General features: G+C 42.3%; 1 protein-coding gene across 1 annotated transcript; it reads right to left on the bottom strand.

Moving 5' to 3' along the window:
* Positions 1-226: 226 nt before the first annotated feature.
* On the bottom strand, positions 227-16,637 carry LOC121604719 (axin-1-like). The gene is made up of 13 exons (XM_041934297.1): positions 16,489-16,637; positions 14,832-15,522; positions 12,460-12,653; positions 12,156-12,311; positions 11,281-11,415; positions 11,020-11,116; positions 10,467-10,604; positions 8,220-8,610; positions 5,255-5,432; positions 4,978-5,154; positions 4,418-4,717; positions 3,454-3,603; positions 227-3,338 (listed from the first exon to the last, which is right to left on the bottom strand). Exons 2-13 carry the CDS (start codon positions 15,450-15,452, stop codon positions 3,212-3,214), a joined length of 2,664 nt encoding a protein of 887 aa, XP_041790231.1. The 5' UTR covers positions 15,453-15,522; positions 16,489-16,637; the 3' UTR covers positions 227-3,211.
* Positions 16,638-22,401: the final 5,764 nt, after the last annotated feature.

The following is a 22,401-nucleotide window of genomic DNA, read 5'->3' as shown; positions in this document are numbered from 1 at the left end:
TCTGTGCAGCTATGTTGTACAATATTACATATTTTTACTTTTAGCTGTTATTGTTCATGCTGACTCACTGTTACAGCTTATTGGGACATGTGAATAAGACAGAGCCATTGCTAATGTTACTTGTACCACCTGTGCTTTGACCAGAATATGTAAATAATGAGAAAGGGGAAAAACTAGTTGAACACAGAGAGTGACGCCTGAACAAAAAAAGAGAGAACGTGTTTATTCAACATCTTTATTATGAAGTACCTTTTTAAAAGAAATGTACAAGTGGAACCAGCACAGTGACATCTTGGCGTTCACCTTTGAAAAACAGAAACACCATGGACATGTGGTGCAGGTCTGAAGACACATATGAAATGATAATGTACATATTTACAGCAGAGGATCTATCAGAACAGAGGTGAGCAAGAATGGCTGCAGCTAAAAATACGACGGGACTGACTGAAAATAAAAGCTTACATTAAAAGCATGGATTGGTTCAATAAAGATATTTCAAAAGATAACATGATAAAGGCACTGTGTTTCACACAAACTGACAACACAACAGACGCTTTTGTTTGTTTTGTCCATCGAATCATAATTACATGAATCAACTCTTAACAAATGTTGTCATTCAACTGTCCCTGGGCTTTCTTTCCAACCAAACAGATAAAATATATCAGAGGGCCATAGCAGTTTGCACATAAACATTAAAACAAAATAGATAATTCAACTCATCAGGAAAACATTCCTTATAAAGAACATGCTTGGTGATTATTAAAATTACATTTTTTTTATAAACAAATACATATCTAAACTTTAAATTTTATATTGAAGGCATAATGGGTTGAAGTAAGGACAAATATGCTTTCTGATCCTACGCTTCCCTTACTGGGCTGAAGCCCAAGACAAACTGTATTTGACATTCCTGCAAGACGTACAGTAGGACCTCTGTTTGATGGACACATTCCATTAACTACAGCATAGATAACACAAAACACTCAATCAGGCCAACAGTTTGAGATCAATACCGAGGACAGACATGACGACACGACTCCTTTGAGGACATAGCGGGTAAACGTTTAAAAAAGTCAAATTACATTCAGCTTACATAGCTGGTGTGTGATCAGTGCATTGTCTGCACGGCGCTTTCTATGATATTCTGGCCTCGCGGCCTAAATGCAGGACTGCACTGATGCGAGAGGTCTGAACGAAGAGTTTGACGTTATTGAAAATTCCCACATTGGCTGCCACCATTTCTCATGTCTTAGGTGTTAAATACGAAGCTACATCCAGCAGTTAGCTTAGCTTAGAAGAAAGAACAATTCAATGGAGCAATTCAGGTAATCGATTAACATCATTTTGAAGCAGACTCGCTAGTTCCAGTTTCTAAATTGTACCAATTTGCTGATTTTTTGTCAAATGTGACAGGAAACAAAAATCTTTAGTCTGACAAAACAAGCAATTTTTAGACATCACCTTGGAGAAACTGATGTAGTGACATTTTATTGGGTCAATCAATTAATCCAGAACTAAACAGGCAAAAATGGATCACTAATAAAAATGATCAGCTGTAATTTGCTGGGCTAGCTGTTTCTCCCCTTTCAAGGTCTTTATGCTAAGCTAAACCTATTAGCTGCTGGCTGTAGTTTTACCCTACAGACATCAGTGTGGTATCCATTCTCATCCAACGCATTTCCCAAAATGTCAAACTGTTCTTTCAAGATAAACTGCAGATTTTAAACTCAGCGGTAAGATACAATGTTTGAAGTTTAGGAATCTGCAAGAGGAAGAGATTCCCTTCTGCTCATGATGGAAAAATACATTTGATACTTGTCAACTTGGAACACACGCACGCACACACGCACACACGCACAAACACGATATGCTCTTTGGCTGAGTTCAGGCACACATGACACAGGCTTTCACGCTCACTGACGCGCTTCACAATAAGCATTCTAGTTGGTAATGGCACTGGCCAGGCAGGCGGGCAGGCAGGCACCTAGACTGAGTTTGGAGTTACGTACACAGGCCCTCAGCATAGCAGAAAAATAAGATGTGGGGGAAGTGACAGTGTGACCTGTTTTCAAAACAACAGATGCTGTGGTCAAAGACGGCACACTTGCAGTGTGCGCTCTTGTGTTTCGTGACAATTTTTAAGGGTGGGGATCCTATACTTACAATCCATCGCGCAGGAGAACAGAACCACACACTCAAAAAGGTAAACAGAACAGAATTGAGGTGCAGAGATGTCTTATAGAGGGAAAAAAACAAAAACAAAATGGCTGCCCTGAAATGACTAATGAACTAGCTTCAAAACATACACAATAATACAACATTAAGTTGAGATATAACGAAATTAGGCTGCATTAATAAGTAATAGTACCTGCCTTGTACATACACAATTCAAATAAAATGAAACAAGTAGCTAGGATACTTGTCTTATCAAAAATATGTAGCTTTGGTAAACAAGTTGTGTGGAGAACTGTTGTCTGAACATGTTGACGTGAGAGATCACTACATGACATCTAGGAATCAAGGGTGAGAAAGTCTCTGGTTTGAGGCTATGAAGTCAACGAGAGGAGAAGCAGGCTAAAGTTCCCACTCCCCCAAATCCTCCGTCCTCTCCCCTTGTCACCAGCTGATGAGGAACAGAGACAGCGAAAGGCAGCGAGACTCCCGAATGGATCCAAACTGCTTTTCTTTGCTGTCCCGAGCACCGATTGAAGAGTTTCCGTGGTAATGTAGCAGCATCGTAATGGTCTGCGGAGGACAGACTCCTCCAGAGCAGAAGTGGAAGACTACTTTATCCTCTCTCCTTCCAGCAGTCCCCCCTCACCCTTTCCCATCCATCGCAGTGGAAGTGGAAGACTGGTCAGACATCAGATTTTAACAGCGCTCCTCTAATATCCACAGTGGACACAAGACAGGTGAAATAATTTATGTTCCTTTCCTCCGCTCTGGTTTCATCTGGCCAAGCTTCTTCGCTGTATGTGGGTTTGATCCAATCCATAAAACCAACCACCTCCTTAATACTCGAGCTACGACCATGCAGCGCCAACCCCCTTCTGTCACACGTTGCTCCTTCCATCTTCCTACTTTCATTCATTCGTTTTCTCTCACCTGAATTTCTATCCAATCCTGATGTTCTCCTCCTATCTCCTCCTGTTTTCTTTTTTTTTTTTTATTCTTACACAAATGATCTTGTTGCAATTCCTGTTCCCAGATTTCAGTCAACCTTCTCCACCTTCCCGATGATCTTCTCCTCGAAGATGGGCAAGATGGCGTCATCGTCACGAACCTCCTCGAACACGACCCCGCAGTCGAACTCGTCGCTCACTTTCTTAAAGTAGAACCTGCGCCCAAAAAACAGACGTGCTCGATTTAACACCGACAAAGGGTGGCTCCTTTAAAATGGGGCATCTCCTCCAACACTAAATATTTTAAAATACACACATCAGACGTTCTCACCTGTAATGGCCCTTTTTGGTAAGCAGCTCCTTGAACTGGCCCAAAGTCACCACCCGGCCTTTGACTGACGTTCGGTATGGGATCGGCTCTCCACAAAAGTAGTAAGCGACCGTCATGTTCTCGCACACTTGCCGCTTACCAGACTTATGCCTTAAGAGAGAGAAAGATCCTCGTCAAAACGCTGATAATACATGCAAACACAGACACAAGTTGCAGTTGCCATTTTGGGCTGTACAAGGCTTTTCAAGCACTTTCAAGGTACTTAACCAAAATCCCCTACCTCTCCAAGTCTTTGTCATTACATCTAAAGTGTGACTATAAATTTAATCGTGGCAGAGTTTTCAGAATTCCTTTTAATCCACAGCAATAAATGTCACTTTTGTTTTACCAGCTGTTCATTTAAACTTTGATTGTACATTTTTACGCTTTTAAAGGATAACTTTCGTTTTTTACAACCTGGACCTTATTTGTAGCATTAAATACGCCCATGTCATGGTGGCATGTTATCAACATCCGACGTCTCTAGACAACTACCTCTGACATGGATGATGTCATTACCGAACGCTGGGCGCTGCGAGCAGCCAGCCACAACACGGCTGACTCTGCGGCGGTCGGCTACGAATACGCAATAACGAATCATAGCTGTGCCAAACTACAGCTAAACTAGCCGACCACGGGCTCAGAGGGGAATAGCACCAGCATATCATAACAAAATATTGGAATATGAACGAGTTTCGCCGCAGATTATGCGTTATATAGAGGCTGCGCATGGATGCCCCGAGTACTCGCATTATACAGATATACGCGCCGCTCCTCTGGGGCTAATTTCTTCAAAACGACTCCAACTGCCACCAAAGTTGTCTGGGTGAGTAAATGGTCGTATTTAATGCTAGAAATAAGGGCCAGGTTGTAAAAAACGCAAGTTAGCTTTTAAGACTTTTGCCAAACTCTTGCTGACACCTACCTCTGCTTGGCCTGCTGTATTGCGTTCCTCCTCCTCTCCTCCTCCAGCCTCCTCCTAGCCTCCTCCAGCTGGGTGAGGGGGTTGGGAGCTGGGTTGGGGGGCATAGCTGGGTCCTGGATGAAAGGGTGCGAGGGCTGGACCTGTGTGGACGATGAGCCGGGGATGGCGGGGGACACTGAGGAGGGGTTGTTCCGCAGCTGGGCAGAGACCCAGGGGTGCACGGCTCCAGGTCGCTCCACTGATGTGGGACGTGGTGACTCGCTGCTGGCTCCCGTCCTCCTGGAGCTGCTGGTGCTGCCGCTGGGAAAACAACAGGGAGGGAGAAAGATGAATGTCAAAGGACTCGACTTAAAATATACAGAAGAGAGTGCCCCCTCCCCCATTGATACTGATGCCAGCTGGAAAGTCAAGGAACCAAACTAGGACAATTCCTTACACAGCTGGATTAACAGGATTGCATTGGTAAATCATCACAACCTTAATAAAATATCTCAAATAAAATAAATATGAACTAGTACTAATCATGAGAAATAGTGACTAATACGCGTAATACTACTCACCCGTGTGAGCTCTTCCTTTGTCGGTCTCCTTCCATCATCCACTGAAGGATCTTCTGGTTTCTCTCCAGATCCTCCAGTGGCACCTGGGCCTCCAGGCCACGGCCACTCTCGTCGCCTTTGCCTGACGTCTCTGATGCCTTCTTACAACCTCGCCGCGATAGCGTGCTGCCTTTACTACTGCAGAACGAACAGGTGGCACACACAGAAACCAGTTGAGGTCATCAGAATGACAGACGGCGCATACAGTTTGCTGTAGACCTTTCAGCACCAAGCCTACCTGTAACCCATGCCCTCGAGCGTGCTGGCTCCGGCCCCGTCGGCGTAGTTGCGACTTCTCCCTGCGTACTGATTGGCTGGGTCTCCGTTCCACATGAAGTTAGCCTGAGACCTAGAGCCCGCCTCCTCCTGCCCTTCTCTTCCTCTGTGGTGATACAGCTGCTTGTGGTGATGCACACCTGATACAGACATCAAAGCCAGACTTGTTAGTTGCGTACCAGCATCTGTTCAGTACATCCTACACTCACCATTTCTCAGAAAACACACTACTGCTGCAGCTTCATTTGACGCCTGTGTGCGCATTTGAAAAATGACGCGAATGTAATTTATATATGAAATGGTGTCCTGGATTCTTTTTCGTGTTATCTCACATGATCCTACACCTGAAGTGCCAATCTGTGAAGCTACATCTCAATGGGAAAGGTTTTTAATCTTTGTAAAGCCAAGACTGGCTTTTCAATGTCTGTCTCACTACTTTTGAGCATGAGGTTGGTGACAGTCTACACTTTTCTCAGTCAATAAAGTGTGAAAAGACCAAAACCAGCGATGAGTTAACAACCTACTGCCCAGTTAGGGCACCAGTTTAACTTCCACGAGTAGCACTGGTGCCCCCTACAGAAATTTTCAGGCACTCCAGCACAAACTTTTGGAGCACTACTTCAATCAACATGCAACGCAACACACACATTTTTTTTCCCATCTCAGTTGTATTACTGATAAATGCTTTGGTAATAAACAATTTACAGAAATAACAATCTGCTGTTATATTTTAAAGGAAAAGTCTAAAAGTGCTTTATGAGAAAGACATTTGCCGTGACTATTTAAAGGAGCGCTGTAGCACCTCCTGAAAGCAGATATTAAAAAAAACAAAAAGTTAAACTTAATGTTAAAACTATAGTGTTTTCCCTTTCTTACTGGGATATAGGCTACATGTGTAGTAAACAAGTATTTGTGTTTGGAACGAGGATATGCTTTGATTTTCTCCCTTTATCATCACATGTATTAGTCCATTATTAGATTCCTTCTGATGCTGATTATTGAGGTGTTTTAGAGGAAGTTTTTCAAGAATTCCACTGAATCCAAGTAACAGACATCAGGGTCAGACAGACCCCTGGAGAGCGCCCATGTGGACGAGAGAGCACATGAGTATGGACAGAAGCGCAGATGTGATACAAAAAGGTTGTGAGCCCAGTGCTAGCATACCATTCTCTGGTTTATCAGTCAAGTGTATGAACTACACTGTAGACTGGATTCTCTACTAACAGGGTGACAGCTGACTAGCATGAATGGGTCTAGTGTGGGTTTAATGCACATCAGCAGACCTGCATTACATATGTCTCGTGTATGAAATGTTTGTATCTTCACAACACTGCATTTTTTTTAATAACTCATGGGTCACCTCTCTCGCCCATGTCCAGACACTGTCTCACTCCCTCTTCCTCCCCTTTGAATGGATTAGGTCTGGTGGCTAGACTAACAAATGCTTTGCATTGAGGAAGTTGATCAGATGAATGATTGAAGAATGTGTGTTTTCTTGATGTTTTTTTAAATGACTGTGGCAGCCCACCATGACAAAACATTCCCACAGCTGTCACTGCTCCTGGTGTTTCACATGACATGATGAATGATGATTTGGGCATATTTGCAAGTCACACTGGTGATCTTCTTAAGTATAGTAGCACGTCACCAAAAATGGTCACAAAATGTGACTAAATGGTTGCAGGCTTGCATCCTGCAAGTACTGTCCAGAGCCTGATACAGCACACACACTGCCTTGGTGTGTATTGTGTGTGATGTGTAGTCATCAGTCCCCAACAAGCACTATTCCTATTTGAGTAAAGTTTGCTAAATTAGAAATTACTGAGCCTTTTTTTTTAAAGATGAAACTATAGACTCCCTGGCCACTTCATGAAGTACACCTTGCAAGTACTTGGTTAGCCCACCTCTGCCTTCAAAACTGCTTTAATTCTTCATGGCATAGATTCAATAAGGTACTGGAAACATTCCTCAGAGACTTTAGTCCATACTGACACGATAGCATGATCATCATTAGTGGCTGCAGATTTGTAGACTACACATCCATGATGCTAATCTCTCAGAGGGTACACTGATGGACACAATATTCAGGCTTTTCCTGACTGGCTGACAGGAGTGGCACCCAGTGTGGTCCTATGCTGCTTCGGCCCATCCGCTTCACGGTTCAATGTGCAGTGCACTCAGAGATGCTCTTCTGCATACCTCGGTTGTAACAATATGAGTTACTGCTGCCTCCCTATCACCTCCAACCAGTATGGCCATTCTCTTCTGACCGCTGCCATCACAAAGGCATTTTTGCCCAGAGAACTCCAGCTCACTGGATATTTTCATTCTCTGTAAAACCTAAAGATGGTTGGGCATGAAAATATCAGTAGATCAGCAGTTTCTGAAATATTTAAACCAGCCCATCTGGCACCAACCACTATGCCACATTCAAACTCACTAAAATCACCTTTCTTTCACATTTTGATGCTTCAGTTGAACTTCACCAGATCACCTTGACCATGTGTATATGCTTACATTTAAGGAGCTGCTGCCATGTGATTTTCAGATCAGATACTTGCCTTAATGAGCAGCTGAACAGGATTACCTAATAAAGTGGCCAGTGAGTGTATATCTGTGATCCATTTTTTAAGATTTACGTCCTCAGGAAGAGCCAATGGGCTTGGGTCGGAACATGAAGACAGAATAACGCATACTTGGTTTGGGTCTTAAGATTTGTTCACATTAAGAAAAATGTAGGTGTTCAGGTACAACAGTCGGGTGAAGCCTTCTGAGACCAGCAACATGTTCACCAGCACTGACGTGCCGGGTTGGTTTGCACAGAAAATAACTGGGGTGGATGTTCTGATGCATGTCCTACGCTGCCAGTGTGTGGGAGTTCAGCTTTATGCTTTCACCCCCTGTCCTGCACCCCCACAGCTTCTTACCTTTGACCCCAGCAGCAGGCAAACTGTGACCTCCCCCTCGGTGTGGGGGGTAGTGAGGTGGGCCGGTCCCCCCGTCAGGTGAACGCGATGATTTGGGAGGAGTGTGCCGACCCCCTCCTCCTAAGGTGCTGTTGGTTGCCCCTGGCGACTGGCAACCCGGTGTTTTCATCACACGCTGTACATGCTCATCCAAAATAGATTCCGGGTCGTCGTCATGGGAATCCTCCATGGCAACCAGACCGCCATAAGTGGCGACTGTTGCCGTGTTAGCAGTGGTCTCTGAATAACGGGCGCCATAGAGAGGTGGAAACGATGAGGGTAGGGGGAGTGGTATGCTATGAGAAGACATGGAGGTTGTCACGGAGATGTCAGCATCGTCTCCCTCTTCTTCCTGTTGGGAGGAGAAGACAAATCTGTTATGCAGTGTATAAACCGGTATACTCAAACAAAGACAAGGACTGAGGGGAAAAAAGGAAAAATACATAAATAAAAACATCTGTTTGGTAATTAATTTAAAAAAACTTCATTAATATCCCTTTTTCCCCAGGGAGGAAAAACGAACGCTGCAATATTATTTTGATTGAATTCATTATTGTGCTGCATGCATAAATAATGACAGTAATAGTAATAATAAAGTACTCCTGCTATACTAGACCTAAATGTGAGTGGATGATGAAATTGTAGTCAGAGTGTTTAAATTAAAAAGATATAAACAGATCTAGTAGCAAAACAGCAAAAGTACCTAAGCCATTTTTTCAAATTATGAACATGAACATTTTGTTGCTGTTAGTGGTAGATAACAGTTTGATTATTAAACAAAATAAACTGCAAAACTTCTCAAATTCCTGGAAATGTCACTCGCTGAAAGAGGAGACATCAGCCAATTGGCCACTCTTTTCTATTCTGCATTTGCTGTGACGTTAGACAAATGACACTCCTGTTAACGTGAAATTTGGGAGAGCAGAATGACACGTGGTCGAAGTCGACAAGCTACAAACTTCACAGTCAATATTACTGCTTGTTCTCATGAAGCATGAATTTCAAATATTTTTCCTTAAAGGATAACTTTTGTTTTTTACAACCTGGACCTCATTTGTAGGATTAAATACGACCATTTACTCACCCAGACAACTTTGGTGGCATTTGGAGTCGGGGCATCCATGCGCAGCCTCTATATAACGCATAATCTGCGGTGAAACTCGTTCATATTCCAATATTTTGCTATGATATGCTGGTGCTATTCCCCTCTGAGCCAGCGGTCGGCTAGTTTAGCTGTAGTTTGGCACAGCTATGGTTCGTTATTGTGTATTCGTAGCCGACCGCCGCAGAGTCAGCCGTGTTGTGGCTGGCTGCTCGCAGCATGCGGCGTTCGGTAATGACATCATCCACGTCAGAGGTAGTTGTCTAGAGACGCCGGATGTTGATAACATGCCACCACGGGCTCAGAGGGGAATAGCACCAGCATATCATAACAAAATATTGGAATATGAACGAGTTTCGCCGCAGATTATGCGTTATATAGAGGCTGCGCATGGATGCCCCGAGTACTCGCATTATACGGATATACGCGCCGCTCCTCTGGGGCTAATTTCTTCAAAACGACTCCAAATGCCACCAAAGTTGTCTGGGTGAATAAATGGTCGTTTTTAATGCTAGAAATAAGGTCCGGGTTGTAAAAAAATGAAAGTTATCCTTTAATATCTCGGGTGGAGTTTGTTGCAGATGTTTCACATTTGGATTTTAATTAGAGTATAATGAGAAAAAAAAAAATCCCAGTGAGCCGTATCTACGGTTCCACATCCACACCTTAGTTTAAGAAAAAGTGTTGTTACTATTGTTGTGATGTTACAGCTGCACCGCTTCTCCCTGAGTGCTCCATTATGACTGCTTTCTGTATAAGGTTTGAGCTGCTACGTGTGTCAGCTACCCCAGAGGATTACTGGTACCCATGGTTGTGATGTGGAGTCGTCGTATTTCGACGCTTAGCTACGTTTTGTCACAACTGAACTTAACTACCATCTACTAGATTTCACAATGTATGCTATGCTATGCTACACCCTTCCACCAAGTTTCATGAAACTCTGGCTAGTAGTTTTTCCATAATCCTGCTGACAAACAGACAAACAAACCAACAAACCAGACCTAAAACATGACCCTCCATCGTGGAGGTAATAACTGGAGTGAATTACAGCTTAACTCACAGTGCAAAGAATCACACTGCACCACAAGGAGTACACATACACTCACCAGTCGTACTCTCTTCAGCCTCTCTTCGAGTCTTTCCTGAGCCTCTCGCTCTCTGAGAACCGTCTCCAGCCTGCTGATGAGCTCTGCTGCAAACCTCTCAGGCTCTACGTGGATGTCCTTTGGCATGCGGTACGTGCGCTGGATACAAGACACAAGCACAGAAATAACTTGCCACAAAATCCAAAAAGATCTGCTGCAAAAAATCAGTTAACATATAAATTAACAAAAAATGTAATAAACCTTTAAATGCACAAAAAGTAGTAGGGCACTATGAAGAGAAAGATGTAAGACAGATGTACCAATTCTAATTAAGAAAATAACTGTGAAAGCTCATAATTGTTTGCCTCAGTATGTTAACATTTTTATATTCCAAAATGATGTGACAATGCAACCCATCCTGAGCTATTTGCTGCATTAATAATTAAAGCTGCAACAGCGTGTTAATGAACAAATTCCCGCTGATAACTGAATGAGGTCAGCTTGACTCATGTTACCAGTAATACAGCTGTGAATGCTGATATGAGGCTTAATGAGTTGTGTCTGTATAACTCACAGGTATATGAGGTAGGGGCACACGTCCATTGGCTTTGGCACTTTCATGCATCTCTTTACGATGCTGCTTCCGATATCTGTATGGAGGAATACCATCTCTGTATGCAAAGACACAGATAAATACCAATCAAACACAGATATTAAGGGCTCATTCGTTCTGAAAACCAATGCTGTCGTTAAACACATTGAAATCCAGACAATGAAGGAGTAAATTACTTAATAAATACATGCAGTATTTCTGGCTTCATTTAGGTGTACTTACACACTGCTGTCGGTCAGTGACAGTGTGTCTGCATCACTCGACATGCTCTGTTGCTCACTGTCATTGGCACTGGTTGCCGGCGCGCGAGCATAGCCCATATTAGCGTAGTACGGGTTTACCGGCTCCCGCCACGGCCTGAGGATGAGCAGATAGATTATCATGCAGTGAGCGTTAAAATGTTGATGCATGTGTACATTTATCCACGCGCAGGCAAGCGTCAGCATAAAGCTAGGAGTAATATATGAATTTTCAGGGCTTTTTGCATTACACACATGTCTGTCTCTGGACTTCTCCTGTTTGATTGATCATAACTCAGAATTAATATTCAAGTAATACATACATTTCACACATATTTCAAAGAACATTGTAACAGATAACTCAATTGTATATAGAAAACAATAATTTAACAAGGGTTTAAGTAAAGAATCAACAGTTGTTTCCTATGATGAAACATACTTGATAATTTTTTGATATTGTATGTATAGGAAAATGCCATTCAAAAGCATGGTTGCATTGATGTGAAAATTTCATGTTCATAACTGTCTCGGAACAAATCACAGTTTCACAGTATACAGTGAAACCGGTATCCGGCTGTAACCCCATGACTACTGCATTTGCACCAATATTCAGTAAACTAAAATAGAATGTAAAATGTCCACTGGTAAATGTACACTAAACATAGTGCTATTAGTTATTATATGAAACATAGTGGCATCACCAATATTGGCTAAATGACACTGGAAAGGATCCAAGAATGACATCAAAAAGTATTTCGACATCACACATCATGAAGGGAAGAAATATACACTAAGACATCACAGTCTTCTTTATGCATCCAAGAACCTACAGACAGACAGACACACACACACACACACCTGTACTCCCTGCTGTCCTGCCTCCTCCTGTTGGCCGAGGCTCTCTGCGGTGCTGTCTGCATCAGCAGGCTGTGAGTCAGCCTACCAGCTGGTGTGTCTCCACACTCCTCCTCATCTTTCTCTTCCTCCACCTCCCTCACTCCTCCTCCTCCACACCTAAGATTAGATTACATTATATCGGTTATATCTGTAACATCTGAAACATTAACTTTGCCAGAATATCTTCAAGTTTTGTACACAGTCAGTGGGACTTATTATTTATTATTCCAGATGACAGGATGGATCCTGTGGTGCATATTCTCACCTCCACTCCTCGTCCTCAGCGAGTGTCGGTAAGTAGCCAGGCACAGGCTTGGCTGGACCCGATGAAGGGCTCTGATCGCTAGGGTTAGGCTTGGGGCTCTCTCCTCCTGTCCGTGTGTACTCCAGGTACAGATCCGACTTAAGAAACAAAGGGTAGGTGTTCTCCTCCATCATACCCTGGATCTCTATCTGGGCCTGGAACAAACAAACACAGCAAGTTGTTACCTAAAGACGTTAACTTCATTTCACACAGTTTCAAATCCACAATTAATTCCACCTACTCACTGATAATACATACACGTTCCAGACTGAAGCAAACGCTACTGGTCTGCAAGGTTTTAATGTGGCTCTGGGCTCACACCTTATCTCTTGACTTAGGCTTAATACATTTACAACACTGCATAGCTTTTGAATATAAACGTGCACATAGGTTTCTATGAAGACTAAAGGTTTCTGTAGCAAACTAATAATATCAACTATGCAGCTGACAACCAACCTAATCTAATTTGTCCAGGCCGACACTGAGAGGTGTGTTATGCCCACACATGTGTACTGCTCGATGTGGTTTTACAACAGCCCTGCTAACCAGGTTCAAATTCAAGTTCTGACAGTGGCCTTGGTGATCCAATGTTTAAAATAGGAATAGAAATTGAATTCATTGTCACTTAAAAAACATTAAACCGACACCGAGAATCGTTTAAAATCACAGCAAGAGGAAAGAAAGCAAGAGAGAGCACAGGAAAAGGTTGGCTGTGCAGAAAACTAAAAGTGAAACCTGCTTTATTTGGTTTATTATGGTAATTACGTAATCTCATTCTGTGTAACCGTGTTGTTTAGCTGCGATGTGTAAAGAAATACAGATGGAGACTCGAGTCTCTGTTAACAAGACCTGTGACAGCAGTCTCATATGCATGTGGTCTGAACACACAATCAGCAGACCCACAAAAAGAGTAATGAAGACAGACAGAACGAGATCAAAGGCAAAGAGGGCACAGGTGGGCGAGTGAAAACTATACTGAAACCTGACTTGCTTTAGTCTTTTGTTGTGGTTTACTTACTAGAGCATAATAACACAAGAAACTATAAATCTGTGATTTGACAGTGACATGTGTGGAACTTTAGTTGCACCCTTTCTTTGCCACATATTTAAAAATAGCTTTTACATTTTACTACAAGGCTGTAACAGCCCTTTATGGCCACAAGAGTATGTCTGAGAACCCAGGAACCTTTTTAAGGAACTGCGGTACTATAACTGCAGGAACACAGGTACAGTTTTAGGTCTTGTCTACGCTGACAGAGATATTTTTTGAAGATGAATAATTTCCTCTACGTTTTGGTCTGCCATCCACATTGACTTGATGGCATCACCACAATTCATGCATGCTCATTGTTGCTTGTGTAATCAGCATGCACCTGAAACAACGATGGCAGACTACTGATTTGTTTAAGTTTGATTAGCACTGCTAGGCTGTGTGGCAGAAAGGTGTTAAATAAATAAAGATCAAGAAACAGTTGCCAAATTAGCATTAATATATATAAATAGCTACTATTTAAGTTACTACTGCGTATGATAAATAAGCTTGCTACAAATACTCAGGATGTTCTTCTCTGGTATTGGACACTTCGATGGAAACTTCATCACCACCTACTGGCCCAGCATGTTCGTTTGAGAGTTTGGAATCGTTCTGCATTCTCGTGTGTGTGGAGATATTTTGTGAAACAAAGGCCATGAGTTCCTGGACAGCAGTTCTTGCCCCCAAAAATGTCTCTTCAGTTGAGCAGTACTGAATGTTACTGACAGGTCCATCGTAAGTCAACAAATGTTTTGCAGCATTTTTTCTGACTACAAAAAAGGTCTATCAGCCAATGAAAAATCTTCCATCGAAGAATGAATACATACACAAACATACTCTATGCACTACAAGTGAACATTGACGGATAACTTAATTATGATGCCTGTGTAAGTACAGGCCATAAACACTTGCGCCCAGTTGTGTACTGGAGGGAAGTGATTAAAGTTGTGTGGAGTTAAAAAAAAAAAAAAAAAGAAAAAGATGAGGTTCTCAGCACCGGTCTGCAGACAGTACTGCTATCAAAGCCAACTGTGGTACCTTTTGAGCTTCACACATCATCTTCCCAACGGGCAATGTTCAGTTTCGGTTGCTGTATTTGGCCCACTTGCACAGCAATCATGTTTTTGCATCAGCTGACACCTCAACAGCCTAAAATTTCTATCCTTTAGTCAGGCCATTTTAAAGAAAAGAGATGGACAAATTACAACCTGTGAAAAATCTCTTCCACTGGCCTGCGTAATCCAACATCCACTACTCTTATCAGGAATCTTTACAAACATTAAATAAGTGTTATAATTACCTGTTCAAACATGGCAGGGTCTGGATGCGGCCTTCCAACACAGTCTCTGATGAAGCTCTTGGTGGCTGCTTTGATCTGTCTGGAGACAATCCCGCTTCCGTCAACAATGTACTTCCTATAGATGGCCTTGGCTAGCTTTGCCCGCTTCTCCTGGCTGGTCTTCCTGAACCCCGAGCAAGCAAACCAGAAGTCAAGGAGGTCCGCACAGCCTTCCTGGCACAGGAAGTTTCGGAACAGCTGGATGCCTTCCTGGTCGTCTAGGAGAGAGTGAAGTGACTCTGCCCACTTCAGGTAAGGTGGAGTTGGTGAAGCAGAGCCCTCAGGTTCATACCCCAAGTCCAGATCAGGGCGACGCGGGGTCGCAGACGAAGAGGAGGGTGTGTAGCTTGATGGATCCCCCATTTTAGATGATGAGGACGACGGGAGATAGCCGAGGGTCTGGGAAAGGGTGTTTGGACGGGTGCTGGCTGACTGGACTGGGGGGTCCACATCAGATCCCTCCTCACCAGGAACAGGGGGTCGCGGAGCATCCTCGGTAAAGTGGGTAGGGCCGCTCAGAGAGGCCACAACCCCACCACCGCCCCTGTACCCAATCCCATGTAATTCTCTGACAACACTCATGTCTCTGATTGCACAAGGCAGAGGTCAGATCTTGCCCTCTAGCAATGATTTTGCTGGCAAACAATTCACCCTACCATGGAAACAAGAAAAGCAGTTAGTTGTAGCAGTGGGAGTGAATACAAAGGAAATTTGTTAGAAACAATTTTACTAAGGCGATGAAGATAACTCTTCTCACACCCCCTTTACTGTGTCAACCCACTAGTATTTTTATATAGTATATAGCACTATTAAGAAGTAACAAAAAGGGATGATGAACAGAACAGATAAATAAAATAGAACAGTGCATAATAAAGACAAATGCGGCTGAGAATGAGGGGGGTCTTGTCATAAAAACTACAAATATTGCTAGAATGCTAACATGGCATGTAAGCTCGCTAATACAAAAATGTTAGCATTAAGAGTTATTAATACCGTCAGTTACTAGCAACTAGCAACTAAGACTCCAGTCTGACCAAAAAACAATTTAATGCTGTATACTTAAAATCCGAAGATGAGGTTCACCACTAAGTTTTTGTCATCACCTTAACAGCTAGCATAAAAGCTAGCGCTAGCAGTTGTCAAAACAAAGCTCACACTTTGTATAGCTAGACTTCATTTTCAAAATAACCAACTAATGTTAACAAGCTAAGACAGCTAGCTAGCCTTGTAGCAATGCCACCACCAATGCCAGTGCTTTGAAGTGAGAATCTCATTCATCTTGGCCTGCAAAGACGGTGGGGGATGGGTACAGAAACAAACTCCACAACCACACAAGACGGGCCTGCATGCAAAAACACTTCAACACAAGCGTACTTTGTACATTTATTCATGCCAGGCAAACTAGTACAGAAGTAACGCCAACTTTCCGACTGACTACCGCCAACAAATCAGCCGATCTAAGATCAAACAAAACAAGAAAGCGAGGGCACGTTTTCCACTCTACTGGCTGCAGCGCCAGCTAGCTTGGTGTGTTAGCTAGGTTTGGTTAGCTTGTTAGCTTGCTAGCTTAGCTAGGTACGTTAACGTCCCGTGTTTTCCACAAAAGTGTCTGTCCTACCGTCTCTGAAAGCCCGATCCCCGTAATCCGCTGCATTGGGGATAGTGGCGCGAACTGTGTGCTCCAAAACGCAGCATATGGATAGCTTTCTGATATTAAATATTAACGAAAATAATCCGTCGACTGCCCCCTTAACTCCCCATGGTGGCTGGTTTCTGAGCAATAATACAGAGCGAGAGAATACGTACGTGCACGCCGACGCCGTGCGGTGTGTAGTACGTTGAAAGAACTGCAACGAATAGAAGCAACAGACGTACCGCGTCATCATGCTCCCAGCTCCCAGAATTAACATTCACTGATGCATTAACACGAAACACGTTACAACAACTTTAATGTTGTAGCTGTTTGCAAAGTTGCAGTGGAGTTATCATATGTATATATAGATATATATGTGTAAGGGTGTGTGTACATTTTGTAGTTGTTCCAGGAGCTAAATATTTTATACAGTATAATTTTGTGTATTTAAATCTATGAATCATCTGTGAAAACAAATCGTCATGTTTTATAAACAAATCATAGATTTGGTATATGGTACATATGTGGTATTTGGTATCTATAACAACAAAATATTGAACATATGTAATATAAAATTAAGTATCAGCACCTCAGGTTTGTACTTAAGTACAGCAGTTGAGTAAATGTACTTAGTTACTTTTCACCACGGGCATTGCATTAAATTAGTTCCTCTCAAAGATTATAGCTCATAACGTGTCTAGCTCCAGCAGTTCTATGTCAGGGGAGCGAAATTAATTGCAACAGCGCCCCTGGTGACAACATCCGGTCATTACACAATTTAGAAACGAAATGAATTGCAATACAAACGCTAGCTCTTAAATAAACTCTAATTAGTTGTTATTGCATGCTTTATGATTAGCTCTTTGTACCCCACATTGCCATAACGACGAATAAAGAGAAAATGCATTGAGACTGAAAAATAAAAGAGCCAGATACAGGAGGTACACCACAGTCAGCGTTACCAGGTACATCTTACTTTGCTCCAGGCAATCAGCCGCTCCGACAGCGAGACAAATCTGAGACAAATCCACATGTCAGTGGGAAACGATGGCAAAACGCAGGAAGGATTTTCTTACCTCTGGACAGGTGTTCACGGAACGGAGCCCACCTCCACTGGCAGAGTGGCTGACAGGACAGAGAGCGCACGCTGCCGCAGCCACCTGAGCATCCTGCGTGTCACTCGCCTCCGCCGGCTGTCAGTCAGTCAGGAGCACCGAGGTGCCACCGCTGTGTGTGTGTGTGTGTGTGTGTGTGAGAGAGAGAGAGAGAGAGAGAGAGAGTATGTGTGTGTGTGTGTGTGTGAGAGAGAGAGAGAGAGAGAGAGAGAGCATAGACAGTAGTTAACAGTCACAATTCCTCTTAACATTGCCAATTATGTCCATCACCAAAAACCACGCGAAGTGCTAGAAAGCCACGTATGCCTGAATGAGATGAACTCAAACACTATTTCAAATGTGCATTAACCGTGAAGCTGATGTTTTTACTTGCGATGCTTTACATTTTACCCCCAAATCTCTGAAAATGACATGATTTTATCATGTGAAATATGGTTGACATGACAAAAATTCTCCTTTTTTATGAGATCAATAAAACCAGAGCTATACTGTAGGAAGTGTTGATATGAAATGAAAGAAAATACTACGACTGATTGACAAACAATATCACTAACAGGTGGATTTAGTAGGTGTTCTGGTGTTTAAATCAAATCATATGATCTTCATCAGCAGATGGAGTTTGCCCAGTTGTTAGGGCTCACCACGAGGTCCACATAGTAGCTACTGCATGGACCTTGTGGTGAAATTCGCTGTTTTCAAAGTCAAGAATGAACTTTGAGCCTCAGTTAATAAAAACTGCATAAAGAAATCCACATGGCTTTAATAATAAACTCATTTTAAAAAATGATTTCCATAGCATCAATAATAATAATCAATACTAGTGCAAGTTAAAGGAAAAATCCAACCTAACATACATTATATTTCAAAGACTTTGGACCAGTAAATCAATATACAAATGCAGACACTCAAGAAGCTGAGCACCACACTTGAATCTAAGCCAAGATTGTGGAGTTCATGCGCTATGAATGTTACATCCTAACACCTCGATGAGTGTCTAAGGAGCTGTCTTCAAGGCAGCTTCAGGATTTGCCTCTCTGCTGTCCAGTTTAATAAGAAACTTCTTCAGTTTCACAAATTCACAGTGAGCTGTACAGTATTATAGAAAAAACTACAAGAAAAAAATGTAGGGTTCATTTTCTTTTTTAAATATGTATTGAGAAGACCTGTAAATCCACCCATGATGTGCAGCAGGTTCACCAAATAGTTTACCATGCCTCCTGTGAGCCGTTAAGGCCGGCTGTCCCATGTGGGGAAGGCAGGGTCAGGTGGCTCGAGTGAGGTCCAGATACCTGTCCTCATCTCTGTCCGCTCCTGGATGGACAGTTTGTCCATGGCAATGCGAACCTGGGAATCAGATAAACCAACGATAAGAAATCAAGCTGAGCGCTCAACATCTTTTCACAGCGGTGCTGCAGCTGTCATGTGTTTCACATTTTTATAACGTTTCTGTAATTTTAGAAATGAGCCTCAGAGTCTATATATATGTACAATTAGAGAAGAACAACTTAAATATGACATTGATAAGGTCATTTAAGAATAGATAGTCTGGGATTTTGGTCTTTCCAGTGAGATAATACACTCTTCTTAAGGTTCACTTAAGCTCAAGTAATGCATATTTCTGGACTAATATGACTTCAATTTGACTGAAAAGAACAACAAATACTCACATCCGTGTTATTATATATTTTCTTTATCATGATTTTTTTATGTGTAAATATCTTCTGAAAGCACCAGTAGTCGTCACAAAATATTGTCAAATACTGTATGGATGTTTTGCATAGAGATATTGAGGATTTCTGTTAGAAATGATTGATTTTGTCTCTATTTCCCATCCATATGGTTTTCAGGTTCAACCTCTAACACTATTTAAATGTATTTGAATGGACGACCAGCATGACATTGTTCAATAAGAGACCTACAGAAGCCTTGCAGTGGGCATGAAGACAGGCAGGGTTGTTTGCTGCGGCGGCTTGAGAAAATGTTGATGAAATGTTTCGCAGTGTGTCTGATTGGCAGACCTTACAGCCAAGCTAAACACGCTTCATTATGGAAATGTATTCATATCACTTTGGCTTATATCCCCAACAGTCAACACACACACACACACACACACACATGCATACACAGGTTCCTGCTGCAACAGGCTGGTGTTGTTATGGTTGCTGCAGTGCCCCCAGAGACAATGAGGAGAGAAGGAAGGGAGACAGAGACAGAATACTGAGGAAGATGAACTTGACCTTTATGATGTCTTGGTGAGGAGGGGTTGGGGGCATGTTGGTACTTATGAATCTATAATGAGTCTTGTCTATGTATGTGTGTGTGTCTTTGTGTGTGAGTATTGTAGAGGTCTGAGCTCTTAGCTGAAGAAAGGTCATCACACAGGGGGGCACTAATACACCTGGCTGCATGCTCCCTCTCTCTTTATCTATCTATCTATCTATGGAAGGCGATATGTTGAAGCATATATGCTTATTCGCTTTCTGGTCGTTAACACCCACACCACCATTAGCTTAGCTTAGCATAAAGACCGGAAAAGGTGAAAAGGGCTAGAGTGGTTATGTCCAAAGAAAGGTAGCCAATCCGCCTACCAGCACCTCTAATGCTCACTAATTAAAACATTATATCTCATTTAATCTGTACTAAAACCGAAGTGTAAAAACAAAACATTGTGGTTTTACTGGGGGGAAATGTGCCAGACTATTTCTTGGCGGAGCGCATTGGTTTTCACTGGTTGCCTGGCAACCCTAAAGTGCCAACAGGACTATTACTAGTTTTGTTTTAATGAGCAAATGCTGAAACTATGTTTACCTTCCTTTTTAGGTGAAGCTGAATTTTACACCCTCGAATAAACAGCAGTAGTATATTCAGTATTTAAATGAATTCTGATACACACCTTTCCTGTGTGCAGCATTATTGATGATTTAAAGGCCTGTGATATTTAGTTTATTTTATTGTATTGTATATTGACCATGAGACAATATCTTTGTCGGCCTTCACCATTTATATTGGGATGTCTACCCTTTTAATATTTCTGGTTGTTTCAGCTATGGGCCCCTATCGCAGCAGACTTTTTGACTTGTCATGGTAGGATAAGCACCGGTGTTACTAATGACATTAATGATGGCTCCCTTCTATTCATTTGTCCCAGTAAGACAAGACAGTGTCACAATGAGGCAGCATAATTTCATTATTTACACCTGTGCTTTTTCTATTGTGCAAATCAATTAACATGACTGCTTCAGGCCTATATCGGACTTTTAATTGTATTTTTGCATTATGTATGAAACAAATGACCTTTTATTAAGTCGTAATAAGTACTCAATTTCCTGGATTAACCATAAGCACCCATCCTGTGTGGTCATTCTATCTGAACCGTTTCCCACCTGAATTTCCAGCGAGTGTATAATATCACAACAGATATACTGACATCGCCATATAAAATCACATATATTGTGGTAGAAGATTTTATTCATATAACCCATTCGTAGTATTTCTTCCCTTCCCTTCACTTTCTGTGCTATGTGACACATTCTAGGAGACTGACTGCTTTGGATACTAAGCACTGTGGGTGTAGCGCAAAATTATAGAAAGGTTAGGCAGCACTTGCCACAATGCAAGTGGTACTGATTAATTGCAATGTCAGTGATACATGAATGATATATATCCATCAGCTAATGATCCTTGCTAGCTTGTTTGAGCTATTTGCACAGTCTCAATAAAAAGACAAAGAGCCCTGTGAATTACTTTCATTGTCAAGCATGTGATGAAAACAACCATTTCCAGTGAAGGTAAAAGTGGATTATCAATTCTTAAATTGAGGCAGCCCCCTTAGACTACTGAGATGGAGCTTTTTGTCGGCGCGCTGGTCCAGCTCAGGGGTCCCTTTGTTCCAGCTGCCACAGCAGATTTGGGCGTCTGTACGGAGGCCTGTCAGAAACAGGCTTATCTCTTGGGGGCCTCCCAGCACAAAGACCCATTTAGATGCTCACAGAGAGTGAAATCTTCATTATATACCTCTTGAAAGAGAAACAGACCTCGGCTCTTTAAGAAAATTAATTGGAGACAAGCATTTTGTTTGGCTGCAATGAAAGCTCCAAAACAAAGGATAGGGAGAGTCTTGTACAGTGAACCATTTTCTTATGTTTGACCTAGAGTTAGCTGGGAGATATCGACATTTCATGTCTGTTTGTCACTATAAATTCAGTCACTATCACAGCACTATGAGGATATTTAGAGCTGAAGCTTATGTCTATCACCTCTATTTTTGTCTTATCTTACAATTCCTTTTTTTCTGTTTCTTAAAATGCTTTAATTAAGTTACACCTTGTGTGTAACTTAATTAAAGCACGATATGTGAAATAAAGAAACCGCAGCATCATTATCAAGGGTTTCCATCTATCCTTGCAATTGTCCATTTGCGTATCTCTATATCATCCATCCATCCATCCGTCCGTCCACCCACCTATCCATCCATCTGCTGGCCTTTCCCAGCCATGCCTGTAGTAAGAGTGTCAGTATATCTGCCATGGCGTCCTGCTGATGTGTATTGTGATGGGGTTGAATACTCCAGCTACCAATATGGCCTGCACCAATACTGGATTAGCCACAGTGGATTAGCTGGCTGCCCTCCTGCTGCTTATTCAAATATTGTTTCACGTATTGTCATCATTGGGACAGAGCTCTGGCCCAGTAGCCTGCAAGCTACAGAATATTCTAAAAGAAAACCAGAAAAAAATGTCTCCCCACAAAAGCGTCTGATTTCATTTTTCAGCGAATGTGGAAT

The sequence above is a fragment of the Chelmon rostratus genome, chromosome 3 (genome assembly GCF_017976325.1).
Source record: "Chelmon rostratus isolate fCheRos1 chromosome 3, fCheRos1.pri, whole genome shotgun sequence".
Classification (NCBI taxonomy): domain Eukaryota; kingdom Metazoa; phylum Chordata; class Actinopteri; order Chaetodontiformes; family Chaetodontidae; genus Chelmon; species Chelmon rostratus.
This window is presented reverse-complemented; position numbering and strand designations above follow the sequence as displayed.

What these genes read in the sequence shown, in the direction of transcription:
- LOC121604719 (XM_041934297.1), bottom strand. Translation starts at nt 15,452, where the DNA reads ATGAGTGTTGTCAGAGAATTACATGGGATTGGGTACAGGGGCGGTGGT. An exon ending in ACCCTGCCATGTTTGAACAG is followed by an intron (nt 12,654 to 14,831) that starts GTAATTATAACA and finishes TGTTTGTTCCAG; the next exon opens with GCCCAGATAGAGATCCAGGG. An exon ending in ATACAGCAGGCCAAGCAGAG is followed by an intron (nt 3,604 to 4,417) that starts GTAGGTGTCAGC and finishes CTCTCTCTTAAG; the next exon opens with GCATAAGTCTGGTAAGCGGC.